This window comes from Choristoneura fumiferana, chromosome 18, assembly GCF_025370935.1.
Source record: "Choristoneura fumiferana chromosome 18, NRCan_CFum_1, whole genome shotgun sequence".
In the NCBI taxonomy this organism is placed as follows: domain Eukaryota; kingdom Metazoa; phylum Arthropoda; class Insecta; order Lepidoptera; family Tortricidae; genus Choristoneura; species Choristoneura fumiferana.
Window position 1 is genome coordinate 17,893,555 of NC_133489.1, and position 20,044 is coordinate 17,913,598.

At 35.6% G+C, this 20,044-nt stretch overlaps 3 protein-coding genes across 6 annotated transcripts in view; 2 read left to right on the forward strand and 1 right to left on the reverse strand.

The window, feature by feature from the left end:
* The window catches only part of LOC141438392 (monocarboxylate transporter 6-like), a 6,700-nt gene extending 2,549 nt beyond the window's left edge, over positions 1 to 4,151 (forward strand). The window contains exons 4-10 of the mRNA XM_074102251.1: positions 108 to 210; positions 437 to 610; positions 1,336 to 1,489; positions 1,711 to 1,858; positions 2,414 to 2,561; positions 3,161 to 3,352; positions 3,827 to 4,151. Coding sequence (XP_073958352.1) covers positions 108 to 210; positions 437 to 610; positions 1,336 to 1,489; positions 1,711 to 1,858; positions 2,414 to 2,561; positions 3,161 to 3,352; positions 3,827 to 3,978 — 1,071 coding nt within the window. The 3' untranslated portion in view covers positions 3,979 to 4,151. The remainder of the gene's footprint in view (positions 1 to 107; positions 211 to 436; positions 611 to 1,335; positions 1,490 to 1,710; positions 1,859 to 2,413; positions 2,562 to 3,160; positions 3,353 to 3,826) is intronic.
* kcc (solute carrier family 12 member kcc) overlaps positions 1 to 20,044 on the reverse strand; it is a 414,959-nt gene that overhangs the window by 193,433 nt on the left and 201,482 nt on the right. The gene's annotated exons all lie outside the window — the stretch shown is intronic.
* On the forward strand, positions 7,274 to 19,556 carry LOC141438318 (monocarboxylate transporter 13-like). The gene is made up of 10 exons (XM_074102161.1): positions 7,274 to 7,434; positions 8,035 to 8,161; positions 9,306 to 9,448; positions 13,319 to 13,421; positions 13,808 to 13,981; positions 14,384 to 14,537; positions 15,595 to 15,742; positions 16,376 to 16,523; positions 17,798 to 17,989; positions 19,376 to 19,556. Exons 1-10 carry the CDS (start codon positions 7,333 to 7,335, stop codon positions 19,543 to 19,545), a joined length of 1,461 nt encoding a protein of 486 aa, XP_073958262.1. The 5' UTR covers positions 7,274 to 7,332; the 3' UTR covers positions 19,546 to 19,556.

The window sequence follows — 20,044 nt, forward strand, 5'->3', positions numbered from 1 at the left end:
CTTTTTTAAAATCGATTAAAAGTAAAACAAATATGCCCTTTGAGGTCTCAAGTATTTTCACAACGCTTACCTCTATTCTTTCTCTAACTAATTATGTTTACCTACAGAATTTTGGCATGGGGCTTCTATTTAATTTGTCCTGCACAGCTATAAACGATTACTTCAAGGAAAAACGCTTGATCTCATTGAGCGTTGTAAATACCGTCACAGGTAAACATATTTTTTTCTTATGATTTAATAACGCTAAAAAACATTCTCAATTTTTGAAAGTTTCTCAGCAGTACTCACAAATGGCCACAACGAGTATTACTAAAGTGGTATGGGAAAACGATAAAATTAGAATACTCTTAAAACAATAGTTTATATTTGTATCTATAAAACTGCGTGATTACTCGCCTACCACGAAGTTAAGCTGTAAACTTTTTTTTTCTTTTAGCCGCTGCCGCAATTATAGCTCCGACACTCGTTGACTGGACTACGACTAAGTTCGAGCTTCGAGGCACGTTAATCATGATACTTGCTGTGGGTTCCATGACCTTCGTGGGATCTTCTTTGTTCCAGCCTGTAGCTTGGCACATGAAGAAAATAGAAATTGAAGAGGAAACTCCAGGTAAATTTGAAACTTCTACCTTAAAATTTACCTACTGCTTAGGACTTTTCTTGTAATAAAGAATTCTTTAAAAGATAAAATTGTAAGGATCTCCGCAGAATCCGTAAAGGTTAAGAAATATTTCATATTGTAATAAAAACTAGCGACCCATCCCGGCTTTGCTTGAGTACAATTACCAAAAAGAAAAAGGTCTTTAATCAAAGACACTTCACATTATTCAGCTCCATTTCCCAAAAACTACACACGTGCGATGCCGGGGCGTTTCGCTATCATATACACTCATCAAAAGTGTCTAGAGATATGTTTTATTCCTAGAAAGTTTTGAACATTTCAATATAAGCATTATAACTGATAGTCAAAATATCGCCTATAGATAACGATTATCCCAAGATTTTTTAACGTGTGTATATAAACCTTCTGTGAAAAAATATTTAACTCATGGTAATTCGTCGCTAAATTGAAAAAACCTAAGCGTATAGCGCATAAGCCGACGGCAAGAGGTGACTTTTTTATACATTGTAAAGATGATGTATTTACCCAAAGTAATAAAATAAACATCTAAAGATGAGCATAATAAGATGATCAATTTTAATGACGCTTACTTTTCCATAAGAATGTAATGTCAGGTTGGTATATTATACCCTAAGTGAGGTTCTGCTGTTTACCATGTATTTTATGACCTTACCTTATCTTGTGGATAAATATTTATTGATTTTCCACCACAGAAATAAAGCTGCTGTTAGAAAGTTTCAACAACGAAAAAGAAACCGAAGCGCTAGCCACACCAGTTATCAAAATGACGGATCCTGAGAAGGTAGATGACTTGTTTACTAAAGGAAAAGAAGACGATATTGAGACTTTAAAAGGAAACGTTTTGATGTACGTAGTATTAATTACATATGTTTCTAACTTCAAATTAAAAGAGGCAGCGCTTTGCTTACGTACAGTCAGCATCAAAAGTAGCTGGTTACTTTTTTACTCTGTCACATTAACGCATTTGTCAATCTTGTATGGCGCTAAGTACGTGGCTGTGAAACGACAAAATACAAAAGTAACCCGCTGCTTTTGATGCTGACTGTACTATGTTATTTCTGTTGCAGAAATTTTATCAAAAGCTTCTTGGATTGGACGCTCGTGAAAGAGTATCTGCTGACGTGCGCGTGCTATGGAGTACCGCTTTGCATGTTCAGTGATACCATATACACATTCTTCCTACCCCAGTATTTGTATGACCGGCATTGGTCTAATGTAAGTACTTATCAGTTTAATACCATTACATTTTAGTTTCCTACATACTCGTACACATTTTTACTCAATTGTTTTTTTTAAAGTAAATATCATGGCACACTTGACACCAATTGACCTGTCTCAAACTAAGCAAAGCTTGTACTATGGGTACTAGCCAACGGATAAACATACTTATATAGATAAATACATACTTAAATACATATTTAACATCCAATAATAGTAAATAAAAGACTATACCACAGAATAACTAATAGTACTACCGTACTGACTATACTAAATAACTAGTACTGGAGATACGTACAAAAACAAAACAATTTGCAACTGACATTAAAAAAGCACCTGAAATTAAATTAAATTATGTAACACCCATTTAAAACCTATAAGTTTTATAATAAAAACACTGGTTCGTAATTCCTCATTAATTTTTAAGATGAAATGGATACTTATCTACCCTTTACCTGTGCTATTTTTTTTATCTAACTCTGGCCAAAGCATTCTGGCAGTACACTAATTTTGTACATAAGTCATAGATAATTGTTTTTTTTCCTTTCATAGGATAGCGTGGCATGGGCATTCTCCCTACAAGCTATTGGCGACATAGTAACTAGAGTCGTGTTCATATTTTCTAGTACCGTATTCAAGATACTGGGAAGTCACTTGCTTTATGTCATTGGACTGCTGGTAGCGATCTCAACAAAATTAGGTACCTATTTGTTAATTGCCTTTTATAACACTGTTTTTTTTTGCTCTACATTTTTAGTTTTGTCTCCACACAGTATTTTAAATGACAAAGTTTCGCTTAGGTATACATTTAAAATGTGTTTTTCTAAGCCAAAATTTTACCTGCTTATCCAGGCATCACAAAATGCCGTACACTTTTATTTTAAACGCAAAAGAATTGCAAACCAAATAAGTTTTTGGTAAAACAGTCATTTTGAATACTACAATCTTTTTTTGCTGACTGTACTTTTTGTCAACTTTACTAGCATTTTCACCCAAACTATATTTGCATACCAAATTTCAAGTCGCTGCTATTAACCGCTGCAGAGTTGCGTCTTGCGGAGATGATTTTGACCGGACTAGCAGGATGTCACTACCAGATTATTGTATTGTCACGCAATTTACATAAATACGCCAAATTTTAAGTCAAACTGTCTACTGGAAATTGTTCGAATTCAATTTGCAAGGTTTGACTACAGACCACGGGACAGGTGAAACTAAATAAAAGCTTTTAAAATGATACGCAATACATAGATTAAATTGTACTCGTACCATGTTTTCTAACGTGATTATGATTTTCAGCCTTACTTTGGGTGACAGACCACACCGCACTGCTCTGCATCATTACTATAATGGGCATATCCCGTTGCTCAATTATCGTATTGTTCCCGCTAGTAGTATCGGACTCTGTAAGACCTCAGGTGTTTCCTTCAGCCATGGGTGTCAGTATGTTGATTTTCGGACTTAGCAGTATCATTATGGGACCAGTTACTGGTAAGTTGCAGGATTCTATCAAATACAAATGATCGTACACGGTTAATCTGTAGTAAAGCATTTTTGAGAGACACTCACTCGAACACGATAAAATCAATTAAAACCAAAAGAGTACCAGAACATAAGAATTCAAATTCCTTTTACTAGACTTTCCAACGGACGCAGACCAAGTGCGGATTAGGTACTTCGCACATAAAAAAAAATATAACAAAAAATTGAACCGGCTACAAAAAACGATGAAAATAATTTTCTACCAGTCTGAAGTCGGTGCCTCAGCACGAGCCTGCAGGAGTGATTGAAGAAAATATAAATAGTATGGAGGTGAGGTAGACGACTATAGGTCCACTCCTGCTGGCTCGTGCTGAGGCACCGAGTTCAGACTGGTAGAAAATTATTTTCATGATTTTTATGTAGTCGGTTAAATTTTTTGTTATAAAATGTTTTGGTACATCTTGTTTCTTTTGCTTTGCACAGGTGCTATTCGCGATGCCTCCGGTGACTATGCTACGATGTTCTACGTGCTCATAGCCTTTCTGGTTGCTGTAGCTGTAGCTATGACAGCAGAAGTCGTGGCCAGAAGAAAGGGGTCAAAGCAAGATAGTGAAAAAATTAAGAATAAAGACTGAATTTACTAACTTTCATTTTCTACCCCGGTCGAGATGGTCGAGATGATGATGATTATTATATAATCTGTTGTCAAAATGTATGTGTAAACAAATAATGCAAGTCGAATTTAATCCACTTCTAGTAATTGGACAGATTTACCTGGTATACACAATATTATGTAGTTTAAATGACAATAGAAGGACTAAGATTGGTTTTTTGGAATCTTTTTGTATTTTTTATTTCCATTCCAAATTTTTACTTTTACGGTCATCCCGTAAAACCTAAATTGAAAAAAAAAATTATTATTATTATTATTATTTTCAATTTAAGTTTTACGGGATCACCTTAAAAGTAAAAATTTGGAATTGAAATAAAAAATACAAAAAGATTCCAAAAAAACAATCTTAATTTGATTGCTTAGTAACGATATCTCTTGTCCGGGTGAGCGGTTAGTTCCAATGGAGTGCCGAAAAAGTTTTTCGATGAGGGCTACGGCATAGATGTCGCTAGCGTCACTGCTTAAGTGGCTAAATAAGAAACAAACAAGCTGAGATATGAGGTGCATAGGGGAAATTCGTGTCGGTACCGTTGACCATCAGTGGTGTAGCGGTATAGCACGCGGTACGGAATACCGAGGACCTGGGTTCGATTCCCAGTGATGGTCTTATTTTTCTGGTTTTTCTGTGCATCTATATTTCAGTTTGTATTTTCAATAGAAGGACTGTCAGTAAAAAGAAGATGCCAAAAAAGCTTTTCTTAAAAATTATTTTCTTACATAAATCTATTAAAAGCAAACTGCAAATTTCATCAAACACGTGCTCTAAATGCAAACTCAAAATAAAACTTAACTAATAACTGTGATACAAAAGAAGATTATCCTATCTTTACTATGTTTTTTCAGAGATTATTTGTAGGAACGTAAGTAGACACTTACGGAAAAGTAATTTAAATCTATGCTTTAATAAAAATGCTGGTCTAACAAAGAGATATTTATTAAATTAATTTCTAGGATTCCTTATCAAATGTGCCTATGAGCCTATAAGACTAGGTTTATAATAGTATATAAGTCATACTCGCAGGCGCGGTCGCAGCCTGAAATTTTGGAGGGTCACTAATACATACATCACGGCTAGGGTACATTTTTGAAGACTTTTGAATTTGACGTGTACGATTTTGGGGGGGGAGTCATTTCCCCTGAGACTCTCCCTTTGGACAGCGGAGTATGCTGTCTGTACTATGTGTCATAGAACTGTTTCTAAGGGGTACGCATCTGAATATCGAATTTTAAAATATCGAATATATTAAAATATCGAATGGGTCATAATATCGAAAAGTTTATTTTCTGAAACCGAAATCTTATCAGGATTTATTAAAACGGCAAGTCCTTAGGTTGGGTTAGCTTAGATTTATAACAATCTAAAAAAATGCAGTCTTAACAAAAATACCTTTTCGATATTATGACCCATTATCCAGGTGGTAGGACCTTGTGCAAGGTCCGCCCGGATTGCTACCACTATGTTTCTCGCTAATCCTGCCGTGAAGCAACAGTGCTTGCACTGTTGTGTTTCGGCGTGGAGAGTAAGACAGCCGGTGAAATTACTGGCACTTGAGGTATCCCATCTTAGGCCTCTAGGTTGGCAACGCATCTGCAATATCCCTGGTGTTGCAGATGTTTATGGGCGGTGGTGATCTCTTACCATTAGGAGACCCACTTGGTCGTTTGCCATCCAGTCGAATAAAAAAAAACGGTATTTTAATACATTCGGTATTCAACTAGGAACCCTTATAGTTTCGCCATGTGTGTCCGTCTGTTTGTCTGTCTGTCCGCGGGTAAGCTAAGAGACCGTGAGTACTAGAAAGCTGTAATTTGACATGAATATACATATCAGTCACGCCGACAAAGTGGTACAATAAAAAAAAGTAAAAAAAAATTTTTAGGGTACCTCCCATAGACGTAAAGTGGGGGTGTTTTTTTTTCTCGACTAACCTTATATTGTGGGGTATCGTTGGATAGGTCGTACCGTTAACTTTAAAGTGCAAATTTTCATTGAAATCGAGCGTCCCCCCCCCTCTAAAATCTAAACTGTTGGGTGGAAAAACTTGAAAAAATTCAGAATGGTAGTAAATATATCAAATTTACAAGAAAAAATATAGCGGCTAAGATTGCTTGAGAATTATTAGTAGTTTAAGAGTAAATAGCAGCTTAAGGTATAAAATATACCTAAACTTGGAAGATTCAGTACACAATACGAAATTTTTTCGTAATGGCTATGGAACCCTATCCTGGGCGTGTACGACACGCTCTTGGCCGGTTTTTTGTTTGATCTTAATAATAGTAAATGTACCTACATTGGTACAGTCGAAATACCTACTGAATCGCGTTTCAGAGTTGAACATCTTACTTTGAGACTGCGAAAAGTTTCAGCCCTGGTGTAGTCACCTGCATTAATATCAGTGCCACGGCATAACGTGCAAAATAACTGACAAGTCCTACTTGCCCTAGAAATAGATACAGACATCTGATAGGACTGATCTGACTCACCAACTATTATGGTCGTAGAACTAGTAGTTACCTGATTCCTCAAATTTATAATGAACTACCGAGTGAACTCATTTGCGATATGGAAAAAACAAAAAACAAATATTTAAGTTAAAATTGGGAAAAAACTTTATAGATAATTAAAATATTAATTATTTAATGATAAGTATAATGGCATGCTTGTAATTTAAAATGTCTGGTTTTTCTAATAGTATAAAAACAAAAAATAAAATTATAGACTTAAGTCATAACATAACACTAGCCATAGCAAGTCTTAATACTAACTATCCCATGTTAAGCGTTACTTATGATTTGTAACTTTATAAACCAAGAGCTAAAGTGCCGACAAACTGCTCTGTAGTTTGGCACAACAAATGTAAATTAAAAATGTAACTCTTAGCAGAAATAAACTATTCTATCTATCTGTGATGATTTATACACGCTTTGTTAAATCAGATATTGGTGCTGGTGCCTGTACACGATTCAGTTTCACCGAGTGCACGGAACTCTTTACGTGCTGGGCTACTATTATAAACATGGCTTGTAAGTTGTAGGTGTCTTAAAAAGTAATTCAATTATCAGTGACGTAAATATTGTAATTGATGTTTTTGCATGAACACAATCAGTCATTTATTTACTTAGCTGTTAAACTTTTATCTCTTTGGTGTACCTTGACTTATGAACTTTACTGCGTTAAGCGAAACCAACATTTTTATACCACTCAGTATGACGTTAAATTTAGATAAAGAACGGTATGAAAATGTCTCATTTCAAATCTGAACGTAGATTCAGATTTAGTGACTATATTTTAGCCCGTGAGTCCCGTTCAGTAAAAATGTCCGTTAAAGAAAGTTTACCGGTAAAAAATAAATATGAATTAGTGCCACCTGATGGAGGATACGGATATGTTATACTGTTAGCTGTCAGTGTAAACTATGTAAGTTTGACGTATTAATTTGGTTATTTTGAGTGAACATCACATAAGAGGGATTCGCGCTGTCATAGTTCATCCACCATTACCTCTCATATTTCGTTTTCTAGAATTTTTTTACCGTACAACGGCAAAAACTACTAGACACTGGCAAAATTGTCCTCGAATGGACAGAGCCATATTTTTTTTAAAGAAACAACAACAACATCACATAAGAGTCTGCAGTGTGTCAACTAAGTAAATATAAAAATAGGCCCGTAAACAGCAACTGGGCAATAAAGTACAAAATGTTTGGAGTCACTAAATTAAATCAAGATCTACCGTTTTCTACCGCTCGTCTGACGGATTGCATTCTGAAAAATTTGTGAGAATATATGCCTACAAATTATTTGGTAAAATGTAGAGGCGAAATTGAAATTAAAGTTTAAACTGAAATAAAAAATAGAACTGAAAAAACTGGAGCTATTTAAATATAAAAGAGACGATCCATGATTTTTTAAATATTTCTATGTTGCAAAAGTTCATATACAAATGGTGTTAGTTTTTATTGACACGCTATATGAAAAATACATCTAATAATATAGTCTAATAAATAATCGATTCCAGATTGCACTAACTGCATTCGGAACATGTTTTGGAATGATATTCAATGACTTCTTCGTTGAGATGGGCATGGGTTCAACCGGAGTCACAGTTCTGGCGGGAATCAACGCTATGTGCGTTGCACTTGCTGGTAAAGTAAACAAACAATACGATTCTTATAACATCTTTATACCTAGTGCCATCCACGAAGACGCGTGATTTTGTCAAAATTAGACATTAATGACATAGTATTCAGAACCACGCCACGCGTCATTGTGAATAAAATAGACCTATAGAGACCTATCGGTCCATAATTAGAAATTTCTATCTAACTTCCAATTTATTTTCCTTTGTTACTTAATTTACGTAAAATCTAAGAACTAGTTTCCACTTGTCGGATGTCGGGTTCGGATTTAAATCGGAGGTTCCTGCGCCAGAACATTTTATATGAAGCTATTTACACTTGTCCGACACCGATTTTCTATAGAAATGAGCGATATCCGACACGAAACGGATCCGACATACGACAAGTGCGGGATCCGGCTCTTACAAGCCGAATTCCAAACACCTTCTGTGGTCTATTGTGGTATAAATGCACAACAAGCTTTTTTTTTGGAAAAAAGCTGTAACTGTAACTGTTTGTTATGGGCAATAAATGTTTTTTCTTTCTTTCATTAAATATGTTTTCAGCGCTGGCATTATTATTGACACTAAATAAGTAAATATAGTAAATATAGTCAGCTGCAGAGAAATGGGCGTTATATACATGTATCATATGGGGTCATCTTTCTCTACAGCTGACTGTACATGTAATTTTTGAAGCAGAGAAAGTACGAAGGAATAATTTAATAACGATTAATAACATTCACACACGATGGCTTATTTAGCACCACATAAATTATGCAGGCGAGAGCTAATCAGATAAAAAGCAATTATCTAGTACCTACTTAAAAGCTTTGTTACTTGCTTGCTCATCGACACAAAGGCAGCTAGCCTAAAATAGCAGTCCAGCGGTGGTGTAGCGGTATAGCACGTGGCACGAATGCCGAGGAGTTGGGTTCGATTCCCAGCGCTGGTCTTATTTTTCTGGTTTTTCTGTGCATCTTGCATCTGTGCATTTCAGTTTGGATTTTCGATATGGGTTTTACGGAATGACCGTAATAGTAACAAAAATTTGGAATTGAAAATGAAAATTACAAAAAGATTCCGAAAACCAATCTTAAAATAGTAGATTGTGTAGTTTACGAGCATGAAAAGTGAAAGAGCTTTTACAAGCTTATATTTTTACTTTACAGGATTCTTCACGGGCCCTCTATTGAAAATGATGTCTATGCGCAAATTAGCCTTCTCGGCGTCCTTTTTTTTCAATGCTGGTGCGTTTGGAACTGTATTTGTGAAAACGCAGGCACAGTTTTTTATCACTCAAGGTTTATTGCAGGTAAAACACCAATTTTTTCTCAAGCTTTTATTTAACTTGCCCCGTTTTTTATTGTTGTTGTGTTTTGTTTGGGTCAAATCTTGGTAAACTAAGTAGTCCATTTTGCCCCACATCCAGTAGTCAGATTGACTTGATATTTTATATAGTTACAGTATACGATTATCTCCACTTTGACACCGCCAATTCTACAATGATTGAAATCAAAATTTGGTCATGGCCGCGCCAACGTCTAATCCGGCTTTGTACTATACATCTATATATATAAAAGAAGAAACTGACTGACTGACTGACTGACTTATAGATCAACGCACAACCCAAACTGCTGGCTCTAGAAACTTGAAATTTGGAATATATGTTCCTTAATAGGTGACGCGCACTAAGAAAGGATTTTTCGAAATTCCCACGGGATAGGGAATAAATGGGATTTATATTTTCACTTTGAAATGGCCCTATTTCCGTAACTATAATTATTAGAGACTTCAAATTTGGCGAACAAGTAGGTAATACTAACAGCTAAAAACTGTTTTCAGGATTTTCTGAAATTCCCACGGGATAATGGATAAATGGGATTTGTATTTTCACTTTCAATTATTGACCCTTTTACCGTAACTATAATTATTAGTGACTTCGAATTTGGCGAGCAAGTACTAACAGCTGTGAACCATTTTCAGGATTTATCAAAATTCCTACGGGATAGGGAATAAAATGGAATTTATATTTTCGCTTCAAAGTGGCCCTAACTCCGTAATTATAAATATTAGAGACTTAAAATTTAGCATGCAGGTAGATAATACTAATAGGTAAAAACTGTTTCAAAGATTTTCCGAATATCCACGGGATAAAACGAATAAAGAGAATTTTATATACCAACTGAATCAGAAAACGCATAAGCTAATCCAATAAAACTGGGGACTGGAGATTTGGCAAACTGATGTAAATCTGGTAACAATTATTTAGCAGTGACATCCTGCTCATCGTGATCTGCTGATCGTCTCCATAGAAGGGAACTCCTCAAAAGTTAATGGCACACGCAAAAGATTTTACATGATTGTTAAATTTCAATGACAATGCGTTTATATTATATACACCGCCTGATGCTGCAGCCAGGGTCGTCTGCTGATGACGGAACTCCTCAAGGGCTGATAGCATAGATACGAAATTTTACATGTACGTTCAACGAGTTGACACAATTACTTTGCCCACCCGCGACCTTTATGATAGCTACTTTTGTGCCCATGCAATGTGTGTTCATGCAGTTCCTCCACCTCCACACTGTAAGAACACACAAATCACACAAATCCATCTATCATAACCACGACTTTACACTGACGCGTTTCGAACTCAACCGGAGCTCATCTTCAGAGCAACACAATCGTACAGCATGCTACGGTGTAAAATTTGGCATAGATGGACCTAAATTAATACAGAGGTGCACTAGGGAAAGATTTTTAAAAAAATCCCATGTAATAGGAAAATATGTCAACTTTGTTTGTTTCTTTGTCTGTTGGGGGTAACCTCTGAAACTATTAAGCTGATTTAAATAATTCCTTTATCAATAGAAAGATACACTGTCCCTGATTGACAATAGGCTACTTTAAAAATGCAAACTTTCTGCAGAATAAAAATAAGTTTCAATTTTAAGGCAGATTTTCAAAATTATTTCAATAATAGAAAGCTACAATGTGTCTCTAATCGATAATTAAGAATATTAAAATAGATCACAACAGTAATTCATGTCCCGCGGGAACTTTACAATTTCTCGGCATATAATCCTATCCTATATCGTGTATGAAGTCGCGGGCAAAAGAAACGCGTAGTACTTTAACGTTTTCTAAAATTCCAACCCTGAATCAGCGAAGCAGGGTTTCAAAGTTGGTAAGAATTATAATTAATTACGTATGTAGGTTGATTTTTGTATTACAAAATTTGCACCATCTGTCTAAAAGAAAATCTGTCTGCATTTGTATTACCATGGGTAATCCTCCGAAAAAATAATCAAAACACGAAAAAAGGATCGCAGAAAGTAAATGTATATTACTCCAAATTTAACGCGAGCGAAGCCGCGGGCAAAAGCTAGTATTATTATATAAGACAAGGTAAAAAGCTTGATAATAAAAAAAACAAAACGAATAGTACTTAATTTGTTTGTTATTTACCTTTACAATTTAAACCGAGACATCCCGAGAGTCAAAGTGGAAATAATCGCAGTGTCTGTAAGTTGAATAACAATGCAATAATAATACAAGCTAATAAACAAAAAAAACAGTAAGCAAAAAAAAATGCATGAAAGTTAAATTTTTAGCAGAAATTTATTTATTAAATAGCTTACGACGGTTGGAAGACTCTCTACCCCGTGGGATTTTAGCAAAATATATCTTTACTAGCTTTTTCCCGCGGCTCCGCCCGCGTGGAATTCGGTTATCGCGCGCTGTTCCCTCAGGAACTGTGCATTTTTCTGGGAGAAAAAGTAGCTTATGTCACTCTCTGGCCCATAAACTATCTCTATGCCAAAAGCCACGTCAATCTGCCGCTCCGTTTCGACGTGAAAGACGGACAAACATACACACTTTCTCATTTATAAAATAGTATGGATTTCTTGTCTATTTACATGGAACCTCGTTACAAATTTTCAGTTTTCTAGCTCCAGCTTTCATGAGTCATTTAGTCGGTTAGCCAGGACTTTTCTTTCTATGCAACTTACACAAATATGGCCGTTTGGAGCATGTTTGGAGCCTGTTTTAGTGTGACAGTTACACATTTTGACACAGCTAAACTGAGCTTAAAATGTATCTAATTTGTAACCCTCGGAAACCTACTTAATCACGGCTCAAATATTGCCAAAATTTCGTTGTCTACGATTTCGTGTCTTACGAACTGCCCACACTTCATTTTGTCTTTCTTCCTACCCCTCATAGTTATCACGCTGACACACAATATCCGAAAACTTTTTCAAAAATACATCTGTACCCCACCCACATAAAAAAAAAACTATCTCCAGATTTTAGGAGACTGAGAATCTAGCAATCATCATCTCGGTAAAAAATTCTGTGCTTACTTCTTTATTTCAATCACTTCTACCATTCTAATAGAGTAGAAAAATAGCATTCTTTGGAGATAAATTTAGAATGATTAATCTCGATCGAATATTTTGGCTCTTATTTACAACACATGGTGCTGTAAACTACAACTAGATATCATATTTCGCTGCAAAATAACCTTATATTTTCGACGTCACTGAGTTAAACATTACTCATGAATACTGATTATTTGAATTGCTCAAATATTTTGTGAATGTACTCTGTGAATAATAAAAACCATGTCAGTGACATCAAACTAATATTGCAAGAAATGTTCATACCTATTTCCCAAATATGGTGCAGTTAGTAGCACAATTAGCACATATAGCCATGAGGTGCTGGTTTAAATCTTATCCCAGGCATTAGAAAAACTGTTTCGTATTTAAAAAATATATATTCTATCAGTATGTATAACTAACATTATGACCATACTCATTGCGGAAAAAATCATAACTTTAGAAGCAAAAGGCACTAATAAATAATGTTGGTGTCTAATTTATTGAATCAGGCGTTACTTTGCGGAGGTCCATATCAATGAACTAAAATAATTTCCTTGCTCACCCGCGACCTTACGATAGCTAAGCTTATGCAAAATATGCGTGTTCATGCAGTTCCTCCACCTCCACACTGTAAGAACACACACAAATCACACAAACCCATCTATCACCACCACCACACTACACTGACGCGAACTGCATGAACACGCATATTTTGCATAAGCTTAGCTATCGTAAGGTCGCGGGTGAGCAAGGAAATTATTTTAGTTCAATGTTGGTGTCGTTTTATTTTCTAGAGTTTTGGGCTCGGTATTCTGTACAACGTGTCGTGCACAGCGCTTAATGACTACTTCCTGCAAAAACGTCTGTTCTCCATGAGTTTTACTCAAACACTTGCAGGTGATTTAAAATATTGTATTTTATAATTTTATCCCCATTTTCCAACTTACATAATATAATATAATTAGTTAAACGTCCCACTGCTGTGAGCACAGGTCTCCTCTCAGAACGATAGGGTTTGTGCCGTCATTCGTTCGTCCCATTATTTAATGAAAACTCCAGATGTGCAGCATAAGTAAATTGCAAATGCAGTTTCGCGTAGAATTTCCACCAAACTCAGGTATGAAAGATTGTGCTTTGAACCCACAACTTTCTGCTGTCACATCTTTTTTAGATTTTTTTTACATACCTAATATGTATTTATTAAGTTATATTATTCAAAGGAATCCAAACGCAAGGGTAAATTTATCTGCCTGTGCCATTTTGCCCACTCCATTTTATTCCAGCGGCTGCAACGATGGTGGCCCCCATGATAGTGGGCTGGTGTTCTACCCATTATGGCTTTCGGGGAACACTGATTTTGATCTCAGCGGTGGCTCTTCAAACCTTCGTTGCCTCAGGGTTGCTGCAGCCGGTAGCTTGGCACATGAAAAAAGTGGCTATTAAGGAAACTGCCCCAGGTATTGCAATGTTCCTTATGTTTCAATTCCATGCTATATTTAAAAAAATGCCACAAGATTTTTGTTGTACATAAATTTAGGAACTCTTAGCGAGTACGTATCAAATTATATTAACTTTGATAGAAAATAATGGTCAAAGTTTACTTTAGTTTAGTTATTTATAATATATCTAACGCAATCAATCAATCAATCTATAACATGCAATACATGATTATAAGAATTGATAGTTTCACCGAAAATTATGGCAAGTGATGTTTTGACACCCCACTTTTAGCGCCATCTAATTATGAAAGAAGAAACTAAATTGCGTATGGTCAAGTTCACTACGTTTAAAATCATATTTTTTCTTAGAAAAAGTAAAATTAAAAGTAAATAAAAAAAAATTAAATTTTTTGTTTGCAGAAAAAAAGTTACTGTTGGATATTCCTTCGAATGTGAAAAACATTGATTCATTACACACTCCTGTTATCAAACTGACGGATCCCGAGAATGCTGACGATTTGTTTGCAGCAGAAAAGAACTTCAATGAAAAACTATCAAAGGGTAACGTGGTGCTGTGCGTATCAAAATTAACTAGTATACTAACACTAGCTGTTGTCCGTCCACGTAGAATTCCTATATCGCTATCCTGCAGGAACCTAGCAATGTTTTGGGATAAAACTATCCTACGTACTTCCCCGGGACTCATACCTGTCTGTATATCGAATATCATCTGAATCGGTTCAGCGGTTTAACTATATGTAGACGTGAAGAAGTCACGAACAAACAAACATATAAACAAACATACTAAACTTTCTCATTTATAATGCTAGTGGGATTATAAATGCGAATGTTTGGGTTTGTGTGCTTGTTACTATTGCTTATACAACGGCTAGACGGGTTTGGAATGTTGGTACCTATGTAGAAAGCCGGGTCTCTGGAATAGCACATAGGCAACTTTTTACATCAATTTTCCAATGAGACCGGATATTCGCAATCGCATGTAAAATCCAGAAATCTTAACTTAAGTCTAGAGAAGGCCACAAAGTACTAAATTATTCGCAACTTTTATCTTTTAGTAAAATCCCGGAATTTCTAATCAATAAACAGAGCTTAATGGTTCATGCGATAATTGCACTTTTTGGATTTTAAGTCATAATCGTCATCAGCCTACAGCAGTCCACTGCTGCACAAAGGCCTCTTCCATGGCGCGCCACAACACCGTCTTCAGCCCCTCGCAATCCGATCGCAGCGAGCGATTTTATGTGTTATTAGTTTATTTCGTGCGTAAAACGCTCATAGAATTCCACAAAAAAAAAACACTTTTTATACTTTACAAGTACTTACATTTCCAACGCAACACGTTAAGTAATATTTAATTATAATATGTGAACTATAGACCTAATATCCAACAGTGGACCAGTGGGCGTCCTGTGGCTGATATGAGGATGTCAACTTTAAAATTAAATTTAATATACTGGTTTTACTCATAAATGTGTAACTTCGTCGCTGTCACATTTGATAAAAATCATCCAGGAACTGTTTTCCTACTTACATCGTCAACTTCAGAAAGTTAATCTTATGTTGACAAAGAAAAAGGAACGTTGATTTTATTGAACAATTTGTTATTGCAGCACGTCAATCAAAAACTTCTTAGATTGGCCCCTCTTTAAGAAGTTCGTATTGACATGCGGGTGCCTTGGAGCGCCCATATCTATCTTCGCCGATGTGACGTACGTGTTCTTCCTCGCGCAGGCGCTGTATGACTTGAAATGGACTGAGGTAAAATACTTTTCCAAACTTTTTAACTTTTGTAAATCAATATTAAACGATATTAATGCACTAAATAAGTTGTAGTAACCTAGTAATCCTGTAGAGGCTTAATCATTTTCTACCTACTGTGAAAGTACCTATGTTTTTTGCCAAATTTTTGCATTTAAAAATTTAGGTACAATCCGCATTTTTGGTTTTATTTTGACGGGGTGACACTCTTTCCCGTTCATGATAATACCGACATGGAAATATACCGACCCTGATTTTCGTGAACACGCCCATAGAAGCTCATGTAAGTTTCTATGGGCGTGTACACCATCGGTATCGGTCGGTATTTCCATGTTGGTATTATCCGGGCCGGGAAAAGGTGTCACCCATTTTGACTTACTTAGTTTAGGTTTGCTTAAGGAATTACCCGACAGATGTCGCTAATAAATGAAATAATTGTAACGAGTGATGAATCCAACTGGTGCGACGTTTTTTTTTCCTCTATAGATTTATGGATCTTTCTTAAACTTCAAATAAATTATTATTCGAACAGGAACCATTGTAACATTCAAGTTTTGAACAAAAATACTACATGGTTCGTTGTCTATGTATGTCTTTATCGTATCAGTGTTAATTTTTACTTGTTCTTTGCAGGATGGTGTCGCTTGGGCGTTTGCCTTGATTGGTTTCGGAGACATTGCTACGAGGATAGTTTTTATATTTTCTAGCGTCTGGTTGAACAAGCTGGGCAGTCATCTGATTTATGTGATTGGACTGTTGATTGCAATTGTTACAAAGTTAGGTAAGAAAACAATTTTACAAACTACATACTTTAATAACCATAACTATACCAGCAAGTGAGATGTGTCGAGCAAATATGGATTTTCAAATTAGCGTCTCAAATAATCTTGATTATCTACTAAAGAATGTCTATCACTAGTATTACGACGGACTGTTTGTGTAAAAGACGCAGTTTTAATGACGGAAATGGTGTTTTAATGACTAATTACAGACAAACAGTAAACTTATCGCTAGTATTCAATCTAAATGCTGATACTGAACTATTACTTTTGTTTAAAAAAGTAAAAAAGGCCCACAGTAGTAAACAGTAATATTTTTTGGTTAAAAATATAATTTTTAATACATGATTTTTTTACTGTAATTTTTGTTGACTGTACTTGTATTGTCATCTTAAGTACATATTGGTACCAAATTTCAAGTCAGTACTATTAACCACTGAGGAGTTCCCTCCTGCAGAGACGATCCTGGCAGGACCACCAAGATGTCACAACCAGATTATTATATTGTCACCAAATTTACATAAGTATGCCAAATTTCAAGTCATTCGGACCACTGGAAATGGGTCAAATTTAGCTTCCAAGATTTGACCCAAAAAAAAAACAAATAAAGAAACAGGTGAAACTAAATAAAAGCTTGTAAATAAACAGAGCAAGCTATAGAAAAGTTTGTAAAAATTACTGAAAATGTGGAGGATAATGGCAATGAAAATACGCGTATATTTTTATTTCATTAATGTAATAAACTATCTGTTTATAGTACATTGTGTCTTAAGGGCGGTAAATAAGGAATTACGAACGAGAGTCTATTAGAAGCCCGAAGTCGAAGATTGAGGGCTTTAATGAGTAGATGTTCGTAATTCTAGTACCGCCCGTGCGACATACAATGTTTTTCAACACATTTGCGAGCAAAATTTTATATTTCTAAAAGAAAAAATATAATTCTTCCAAATATTGGCGATATCTTAGGCAGCGCTCTTGGTAGTGCCGCTCTCCCCCTTCCCCTCCCGCAGCATGCGCCGCAACGTGCGTGTGGATGTGGTCCTGCAGCAGCGCGCGCAGCAGTATCAGTACGGGCACGGACTCATTTACCGACCTTGGGCTTCATGACAAGAAAATTAGTACGGGCAATGACTCATTTACCGGCCACGGGTTTCATGACAAGCACATTAAAGTCGAGGGTTTTATTTGGGGGGTTGCAACCAAGGTAGCCAGCATGTTACGACACTGTTTACGTTAAAGTGTGATGAAAAATTATTTTTCTTACTTTTTATTTCAGCTATGGTGTGGGTTACGGACTATGCAAGCACTCTAATAATCATTACTATAATGGGCATATCCCGATGCATCATTGTGGTTCTCTACCCCCTCGTGGTGGCAGATTCAGTCAAATCCGAAGAATTCCCTTCCGCAATGGGAATCAGCATGATGATATACGGACTCGTCAGTATCATCATGGGACCAATTATCGGTGAGCTTATAAAAACTCACGTTGCAGCTATGCAATTTTATAGCGTTGTAGCTAGATGCAAGAAATATGGTTCGTGCCAAAATCGTCGTGGATATCAAATTACGTAATCTCCTCTAAAATAAATAATTAGGTCTAAAAATATGTTTACCGCTTTAAGATCGTTTATACCTGCTGAGCTGGCAAGGTTGCATTTTTGTTAGTTTTTCTCGATTATTCCATAAAAATTGAATGAAAGTAAAAAATGTTGTCTGATAGAACACTTCTTAATATTATACTTATATGTTAATGTGTCTACTCCAATAATTCACAGGACAATTCACACCAATTGACCTAGCCCCAAAGTAAGATTAGCAAAGCTTGTGTTATGGGTACTAAGCAACGGATAATTATACTTAGATAGAAAGATACTTAAATACATATTAAACACCCAAGACCCGAGAACAAACATTCGGTTTTTTTCATACAAACCCGATACGGGAATCGAACCCGGGACTTCAAGCTTCGTAGTCAGGTTCTCTAACCACTAGGCCATTTGGTCGTCTAATTATTAGTTATAGACTTTTATTTTCTTTAAAAACTGTTTTCAAACATTATTAATTTGTTTTTAAAGAATATCAAAGTCTATCACGAATAAATATTGGAGTAGACACATTAACTTATATATTAAGAAGTGTTCTATCAGAAAACATTTTTAATTTTCATTCCATTTTTATGGAATAATCGAGAAAAAACTAACAAAAATGCAACGTTGCCAGCTCAGCAGTTATAAACGCTCTTAAGCAATTTATTGGATCAGGCGTTTGCCCGGACTTTGCAATGTATTCATTAAAGCCTGGTTCCATGATGTATTTAACAGTTTTGGTTCACGGAGTATTACCATGAGTATCTTTGATAAGCTTTCTATGTTTAAACGCAGTTGTCATGTTGACTCCCGTGATCATGATGCAAATCACTGCAAGGAATGTTCGGGATATCATCAATAGTTATAATCGTAGTCAATATTCAGTAAAAATATGGCGAAAGTGAATTTATTTATAAGTTGACTTTACTTATATACTGTGAACTATTTACAATGGATCTCTGCTAAGTAACAGCTGAATCAATCAACTGTTTAACAACAGTATTTGTGCAACAAGAGAGCAAAGTTGTTTTTTGTTGCGAGTGTTGATCTTGAATCCCGAGTAAGCGAAGGATTCTATAATTGAAGTTTGAGGTGCTGAGGTGAAAAATATTTTATATACACGGTCCGCTTCTTTCATTTTGCATTCAGTGTTTGATCTTTGACACGATGTCATAATAGGTTATTTAAATCTACGCTGTAAAACCCGATATTTTTTATTAGGTATAATTTAATGATGAACTAAATTGCGCATTTGTTATTAACAGGCGCTGTCCGAGATGCGACTGGCAACTACACAACAATGTTCGTGATACTAATAGGCTTCATGGTAGCCGTGACCATCGCCTGGAGTTTCGAGCTCGTGATCAATAAAAGGAAAAGGCGAACGATTCTGTTAGACGATGTGCCACAGACAATAAAGAACGAAATAAATTGATCTCATCTGAAACGCTGACTTTTATTTAGTTTTATGGCGGAAGATGCCGCGTGAAATTTAAAAAATCATAAAGTTTTAATGACGTTGCATCAGAATCTAGCAATGAGAAATATATATTATGCACAACATTATTTGGACTACCCTTACCTATTTTCCAAAGCAGTGAACGAAATTCATATATGAAATGAGTCAAAAATTCGAATAACTTACACCACATCGCCAAGCAAATTAATTATTTTAGCTGAATGTAAAACGTGGTGCTCCCTTAGAAAAAATCAATGCAAATCAATGCAAAAATGTACCATACATTCTATATAAATCGGTTTTCATGGCTTTAAGCCATGGTCAAATTAACAAATCAAATTTCTTAATTGCTCTTTTGCAAAAAGTATTATTTATCGTCGTAAGTCGCCATGCCACTTGCTTATTATAATATTACGATGTAAACTCTAGGCAAGATTTATTTAAACTCTACAGAATAAGATATTATCTTTTTCTC

What these genes read in the sequence shown, in the direction of transcription:
- LOC141438318 (XM_074102161.1), top strand. Translation starts at nt 7,333, where the DNA reads ATGTCCGTTAAAGAAAGTTTACCGGTAAAAAATAAATATGAATTAGTG. An exon ending in TAGCTGTCAGTGTAAACTAT is followed by an intron (nt 7,435 to 8,034) that starts GTAAGTTTGACG and finishes AATCGATTCCAG; the next exon opens with ATTGCACTAACTGCATTCGG. An exon ending in CATCATGGGACCAATTATCG is followed by an intron (nt 17,990 to 19,375) that starts GTGAGCTTATAA and finishes TGTTATTAACAG; the next exon opens with GCGCTGTCCGAGATGCGACT.